Source organism: Grus americana, unplaced genomic scaffold (assembly GCF_028858705.1).
Source record: "Grus americana isolate bGruAme1 unplaced genomic scaffold, bGruAme1.mat scaffold_951, whole genome shotgun sequence".
Taxonomy (NCBI): Eukaryota; Metazoa; Chordata; class Aves; order Gruiformes; family Gruidae; genus Grus; species Grus americana.
The window spans coordinates 16,605-24,029 of record NW_026562135.1 but is presented as its reverse complement, the minus strand read 5'-3'; the positions used below and the strand labels follow the sequence as shown (position 1 = coordinate 24,029).

Below are 7,425 nucleotides of genomic sequence, written 5' to 3'. Positions count from 1 at the left end.
CCTTCCCTCTCTGTCCCTCTCCCGGTCCCCGGCTTTAAACTCTGCTTCTCTGCCCGGTAGCTCGCCACCGTCTTACCTTTCCCCGTCTCTCTCTCTGTCCAGCTCCCTCTCTCGAATTTTCAATTCCTCCCTGTCACTGCAGAAGCCTGTCGGGACTTTTTCCCCTGCCCGGCTTGCCTCTCCCCGTCTCGCGATTCCTCCCTCTCTGCCCTCTTAGCCGCGACCGTTTTTATATTCTCCGTCTCTCTCTCGGTCCGCCTCGAGATCCCGATTGTTTTTTAGAGCGACCGAATCGTCGAGGTTGGCAGAGACCTTTACGATTATCGGGTGGAACCGCGAACCTGGCGCTGGCAAGTCCCCCTCTGCCCCGCAGCCCGTCCCTTCCCTTCCGACGGCCTCTTTCTGCACCTCTCTCTGTCCGGCTCCCGGCCCCTCTTTTCCACTTCCGCCCTCTGTACCCTGTGGCTTTCCCCCTCTTCTTTCTCTCTCTGTCTCTGTTTGAGGAGGAGCAGCTGCCGCCCCAGCGTTCGCACCCCGTTCACGGTGTCGCGCGCACGCTTCTTCTCGGGCGCGCTTCCTCCTCCTCCTCCTTCGGGCTCGACCCGAGGCTTCCGGCAGCAGTCTCCGGGTGTCGGATTTTGTAAAATAATTAACGTAACTGAAAGGTGCAGCAGCGGGATCGGCCCGGGCGGGGCGCCTCCAAAGAGAGGGACCCGGAACAAAGAAATCCCGGGGCCGTTCCACGCTTGGGTCCCGGACACCCGCCCCTCGCGCGCTGTCCGCGCGTCCCTTAGTCCCGCGGCGACTTTTGGTCTGGGGTCTTCTACCGTCGTCTCGGATTCTTCTTCTGTATAGCTGTGGGCGGTGCGTTATTCCACAGGTGCCGCCGCGCCGATGCTCCGTACGTTCGCAGTAACGGGTAGAGCGGAAGGCTCCGTGGCCGGGGAAGAGCGGCACGGACGCGTTCCTGCTCGCTCCGTTGCACCGGAATTTCGACGGCTGGGTTCGGCCGCTAAATTGATGGCGCTACCGGAAGAAATTTCAGAAAAGTGAGTGCTGTGCTTGTCTTTAACCTTTTAAAGTAATTTTTCGACGGGCGCCCGGTCCGTGGCTTAGATATTTGGTTTGCGGCGAAACAGACCCGGAACGTGGCTCCAAGTAGCGTTCCGATTCGCTGAAATTCCCCGTAGTCAGAGCGCAAGAATCGTGAATGTTGCTTGGCGGTTTGAAATCTCAGGCTTTCTCTGAAAGCTGACCTGCCAGAATGAGCCGAAAGCAGGCCGAACGCCAATAGGGATGCCGCAGAAAAGGTCCTCTTCTTGACAGGAGAAGAGCTTGGCGAGACGTCAGCGCCGTTTCCCGTAGGGCCTCCGACGTACCGGTTCAGCAAGCGCGGGCTTTGTGCGATTCCCTCGGGGACGATGGCGAACAAACGTTGTACGGCAGAGAGTATCTTAGCTTACTTTCCATCTCCTGCTCGGTTACTTGCAGAATATTTAATTTGGCGTCGCACGGACCCAGAGGGACGGGTCCCCAACTCATGCTGGTAGGGCAACCCCAGTACCAGCCGGTAAAATCGGAAAAGAGTACGACGTTTTGAAACGTTTGCCTTGCGAGGAGAAGGGCCGTCTCTCGTTAGGCAACTGAATTCTGCGACCGATTTCCACGCCTCACGCGCGTGCGTGCGCGCACACGCGCCCCCCCCCCCCCCCCCCCCCAACAGGCAGGCTTTGAAGGAGGCAGTCCCTAAGGCAACGCGATCTAAAACGTGGAAGTTTTTTTTTCTATTTTTAATAGTTTCTTACGGATAGGAGGCTCGTGTGAGCGTTTAGCCTGTCCCGTCCTTAATTCGGAACCCACTGGCTGGTGCAGAAGAACGGTCGTGTGACAAAACCAGCATGAAATTTGTCCCTGTGCCGGCTGCGTCCCGTGGTAAAGGAGTACATCTGTTATTCCGGCGTGAAAGATGTTTGATGAGCGTACCGCATCGTCAGAGCTGCTCTTGGTCTGCCTGCAAGCCGTGGGTTATGATTTAGAAATACGTTCGCCTACCGTTCCATAACAGTGTGGTTTTGGTTTTTATTTTTTCAAAGAAAGGGTGGCTTTTTCGTCGATCTCTTTGTGAGAGTATCAAATCAGGCGGCGGTAAATACGTAGAAGCAACTAGGCGTACTACGGCGTGTACCGGACAGCGTTGGCGTGCCGCTCTGCTAGCAGCGGAGAGCCAGATGAGGATGCCCGTGGTAAGTACTCGTTCTGCCTCCGGCTGAATGGAAAGATTCTCATGTTGAGGGTTCCTGGGCTTGTCTGTGTGATTAGCATTACTACTTTTTTTTTTTTTTTTTTTTTGTGTAATGTGAAACAGGGTCAGATGATTGTTGATGAGTGGGACTTTGCGTACTCCTTTAGGTAGCTTTTCGTACTGAACCTTAGATCAGTTACAAAACTTAATCTTTGTGCAGTTTACGCGTTTTGTAGCATCTGTGGCAGAAACAACTACAAAGACATTTATCCTGTAGGTAAGCTGAAAATAAAAACGTGGTTTCTCACCTGATTTTTCTTTCGGAGGAACGCTCGCCCCCAGCGGCTGGTTTTTTTTTGCTAGTGCTGTCGGGGGGAAGGAACGGCGGCACTTGCCTGGCTTCTTCCCCTAGCCAGGGACCTGAAACTTTGTTTTCCTCAGCTGTTTCAGTAGAAATTTACAAGTGTCGGTGGTCAACAGTGGCAGAGAATTGGGTGGCGTTTTCAATTTCAAAGGGAAGGAACATGTTGATGTTAATTCTGTTACCAAAAGTGAAGTACCAGCTGCTTCCTCTTTCTAGATCTTCTCTCCTTTCGCCGTCCTCCCCGAGGGGTAACGTGGCCACGCCGTATACCTTTTCTGCTCTGGTACCGTTCGTTTGATACGCAGGAGCGCTGTGAAATAAATAGAAGGGCTCCGGACAGACATCTGCCATCGTTGCGGCTGCCTTAAATCATGTATTTGTCCCTTTAGCCCGTCATTTCCTTTCCGCTCAGTTGAGTTACGTGCAGCGTTAGGTTCCAGTCGAGAGCGGTGCCGCCGAACAACGCTCTGGGAGCGTGCGCGGAGGAGGGCGACCGAGATGGCGAGAGGTCTCCGAGGCAAGACTTAGGGGGAGCGGCTGAGGTCACTTGGTTTGTTCAGCTTGGAGAAGGGAAGGCCGAGGGGTGACCTCATCGCAGTCTACACCTTCCTCGAGGGGGACGGCGGAGGGGGAGGCGCTGACCTCCGCTCTCTCCGGTGACCGGCACTAGGACCCGAGGAAACGGGACGAAGCTGCGTCAGGGCAAGTTCAGACCGGACGTTGGGAAAAGGCTTTTCACTGAGAGGGCGGTCGGTCAGTCGCGGAACAGGCTCCCCAGGGAAGCGGTCGCAGCCACCGAGCCTGTCAGGAGTTCAAGGAGCGTCTGAACGATGCTCTTAGTCGCACGGTTTAGTTTTAGGTAGTCCCGCGTGGAGCGGGGGCTTGGTCTCGGCGATCCGTATGGGTCCCTTCCAACTTGAGATACTCTATGATTCTGTGAAATCTTCTGGGTTAGAAACGACCTTATTGTAATAGAGAATTCGCTGAACGTGGCTTTGTGCAAGGACTGTCGTCTTAGAATATCTTTTTTTTTTTTTCTTCCCCCCCCCCCCCCCAGATATGAGAAAAGCTCTGTCCAGAGATACGGAGACGAAATCAGTTGTACCTCATCCCGTGACACCGGAAGACATTGAGTAAGTGTAAGCTGTGATGCTCAGTGAAATTACTAAGAGCGTTAAGTTTCCCGTGCCTTTGCTTTCACTCTCCCATTCTCTTGTCTTGCGGCACGTCGCGTTTTTTGAGGCCGTGGAAGCGACATCGGGAGCGATGGGGTGTCAGAACCAGGTCCTCCTGCCTGTCGCTGGTTTTGCTTACCTTCGCCGTCTCTGTGTACCAGTCTGCGTGTCTCTCTGTGTTCCTCAATCCCTGTCCTCTCTTCTCTGTTCTGCTTTGTTTCGCTGCGTATGTCCCGTTCCCTGTCCCACCTTTATCCTTCCTTCCTTCTTCCTCGCCTTTTTCTCTGTCCTTTTGTCCTGCTCCCCGACCCTGTTTCTCGCTCCATCTGACCGTCCTTTTCCTGGCACCTTTGTGTCTCTGCTCCTTGCCCCCGTCTTTCTCTCCCCTCTGCCCAGTCCTCGTCTCCCTCTTTTGTCTCTCTGCCCCTCTGTCCTGCTCCCTGCCCCTCTTTTTCTCACTCTGCCCCAGCGTCCCGCTCCCCGGTCCTCTTTCCCTCTGTTGCGCTCTCCTTCTCCCTGCTCCCCAGCCCGCTTCTCTCTCGCTCCCGCTTCCTTTTTTTATTCTCTGTTGCTCTGTCCTGCTCCCCGTGCCGCTGTCCCTCGCCGTACCTCTCGGTCCGGCTCCCTGCCCTTATTCTCTTTTCCTCCCTCGCCGTGGCGCTGCCCGCCCAGGGTCGTTTCTGCCTCTCTGTCCCGCTCCCCGTCCTTGTTTGTCGGTCGCCGTCCCGCTGCCTCTCTTCCTGCCGCTTCTTCCTCCCTCTCTGTCAGGCTCCCCGTCCCCGTCCTTCACTCGCCGTCCCTTTCCTTGCCTCGTGCTTTCTCGCTCGCCGCCGCCCCCCCCCCCCCATCCAGCTGGCTGCCCCTTTTCTCCTCTCAGCCAGCGTCCTGCAGCTGGCTCCTCGGTTTTGGCGGCAGCCTGCACATAGCAGCCCAGCTCTCCAGCAGCCTGACGGACCGACCGTGTGTCTGTTCCACGCCGGACTGGCGAGCGTGGCTCTGGGTAGGACAGCCGAGGTGCCCCAGGGCCGGGCCCCGAGCCCCGGTGCGGAGTCTCTCCCGGGACCGGCTCTGTGTGTGACTGAATAAACGCTTGCGGTCTCTTTTGCCGTGCCGGCTGCGTTGGTGCTTCCTTTGCGGGGGGCGAGGGGCAGGGGAGGAGGTGTGTTGGGGGGTATTAACGTATTCAACAAGGTCACATTGCTCGCATCCCCGGGATCCAAAAGTGATGCTTCTTGGCTCCGCCCCCTGATGCATGCCAAGCCCCGTGCCTGAAGCAAACTCTGCCCTGATGCACGCCCAGCCCCGCCCCTCATGCAAACTCCGCCCCTGATGCATGCCAAGCCCTGCCCCTCACAGAAACTCCGCCCCTGAAGCAAGCCAAGCCCCGCCCCTCACAGAAACTCCGCCCCTCACAGAAACTCCGCCCCTGAAGCAAGCCAAGCCCTGCCCCTCACAGAAACTCCGCCCCTGATGCATGCCAAGCCCCGCCCCTCATGCAAACCCCGCCCTGATGCATGCCTAGCCCCGCCCCTCACACAAACTCCACCCCTGAAGCAAGCCAAGCCCTGCCCCTCTGCAAACTCCGCCCCAATGCACGCCAAGCCCCGCCCCTCACGCAAACTCCGCCCAGATGCACGCCAAGCCCCGCCCCTCACGCAAGCCCCGCCCCTCACGCAAACTCTGCCCCCGACGCATGCCAAGCCCCGCCCCTCATGCAAACTCCGCCCCTCACGCAAACTCCGCCCCTGATGCATGCCAAGCACCGCCCCTCACACAAACTCCGCCCCTGATGCACGCCAAGCCCCGCCCCTCACAGAAACTCCGCCACTGACACAAGCCCCGCCCCAACACAAACTCCGCCCCGATGCACGCCAAGCCCCGCCCCTCACGCAAACTCCGCCCCGACGCACGCCAAGCACCGCCCCTCACGCAAACTGCGCCCCTGACGCACGCCAAGCACCACCCCTCATGCAAACTCCGCCCCCGATGCAAACTCTGCCCCGACGCACGCCCAGCCCCGCCCCTCAAGCAAGCTCCGCCCCGATGCAAACTCCGCCCCGATGCACGCCAAGCCCCGCCCCTCATACAAACAGCCCCTCATGCAAACTCCGCCCCCGATGCATGCCAAGGCCCGCCCCTCACAGAAACTGCGCCCCTCACACAAGCCCTGCCCCGATGCAAACTCCGCCCTGATGCACGCCAAGCCCCGCCCCTCATGCAAACTCCGCCCCCGATGCACGCCCAGCCCCGCCCCTCAAGCAAGCTCCGCCCCGATGCAAACTCCGCCCCGACGCATGCCAAGCCCCGCCCCTCACAGAAACTGCGCCCCTCACACAAGCCCCGCACCGACACAAACTCCGCCCTGATGCACGCCAACCCCGCCCCTCACGCAAGCCCCGCCCCTCACGCAAACTCCGCCCCCGACGCACGCCAAGCCCCGCCCCTCACGCAAACTCCGCCCCCGACGCACGCCAAGCCCCGCCCCCCACGGAACCCCCGCCCCTGACGCCAAGCCCCGCCCCGATGCAAACTCCGCCCCTGATGCACGCCAAGCCCCGCCCCCGATGCAAACTCCGCCCCCGACGCAAACTCCGCCCCGAAGCACGCCGAGCCCCGCCCCTCACGCAAACTCCGCCCCCGACGCCAAGCCCCGCCCCGACGCAAACTCCGCCCCCGACGCAAACACCGCCCCGACGCACGCCGAGCACCGCCCCTCACGCAAACTCCGCCCACACAAACTCCGCCCCCGACGCACGCCAAGCCCCGCCCCTCACGCAAACTCCGCCCCGACGCACGCCAAGCCCCGCCCCTCACGCAAACTCCGCCCCCGACGCACGCCAAAGCCCCGCCCCTCACGCAAACTCCGCCCCCGACGCACGCCAAGCCCCGCCCCTCACGCAGCGCACAGCGCATGCTCGCTCGGTGCTGCCGCCTAGCGACCAAATGTCGGTACTGCAGCGGCAGCGCCGCGCATGCGCAGTGCAGCGCCACGGCCCCTCCCCGGAACCGGCTGCCGGCAGTCGGTGTGCAGGGGCTGCCGTGAGCCGAGGGAGGAGCGGAGGCATCGCCGGGCTGCGGCTGCACGGAGGGAGAAGGTGAGCGGGGCAGCGGGACGGACCGGCGGGTCCCGGGGAAAGCCCCGAGGAGGGCGGCGGCAGCGGTGCCGCCTCCGAGGAGAGGCGGGGGGGCGGCGGGGTCCGTGTCACAGAGGGGAGGGGGGCTGCCCGGAGCCGCGCGGCGGGTGGGGGGGGTGCGCGCCGTGTCGGAACCGGGCGGGGAGACCGTCCGGAGCCGGGCGGCGGGGGCTGCCCGGAGCCGGCGGGCGTCCGCGCCTTTCGGAGGTGGCTGAGGGGAGGCGGGGGCGGGGGGGGGGGTCCAGCCCGGAGCCGCGCTGCGGAGCTCGGGGCTGCCGTCGCGGCTCGGCGGGGCTTTCGGGTGAGTCGGCTTTCGGGTGAGGGCACGGGACGGTGTCCCCGCAGGGTCAGGAAGCGTGGAAGGCTGCCTCCCGCGGCACGCCGGCAGTTGCAGTCTTGGGGCACGCGGCTGCTGGTCGGCCATATTGGCTCCCCGGAGCACGCCGGGAAGTGTAGTCTTACGGCACTCTAACGGCTGCCACGCGGCGCTTGCCAGTGCGTGCCGGGAGG

General features: G+C 61.2%; 1 protein-coding gene across 2 annotated transcripts; it reads left to right on the top strand.

Moving 5' to 3' along the window:
- Nucleotides 1–321: 321 nt before the first annotated feature.
- Nucleotides 322–4,885, top strand: LOC129201317 (proline-rich protein 36-like). 2 transcript variants are annotated; one of them, XM_054812438.1, is made up of 2 exons: nucleotides 322–1,049; nucleotides 3,664–4,885. In XM_054812438.1, exon 2 carries the CDS (start codon nucleotides 3,756–3,758, stop codon nucleotides 4,857–4,859), a length of 1,104 nt encoding a protein of 367 aa, XP_054668413.1. In that variant the 5' UTR covers nucleotides 322–1,049; nucleotides 3,664–3,755; the 3' UTR covers nucleotides 4,860–4,885. The 2 variants fall into 2 exon arrangements, with proteins under 2 accessions (XP_054668413.1, XP_054668412.1); XM_054812437.1 differs by lacking the exon at nucleotides 322–1,049 and adding an exon at nucleotides 2,079–2,243.
- Nucleotides 4,886–7,425: the final 2,540 nt, after the last annotated feature.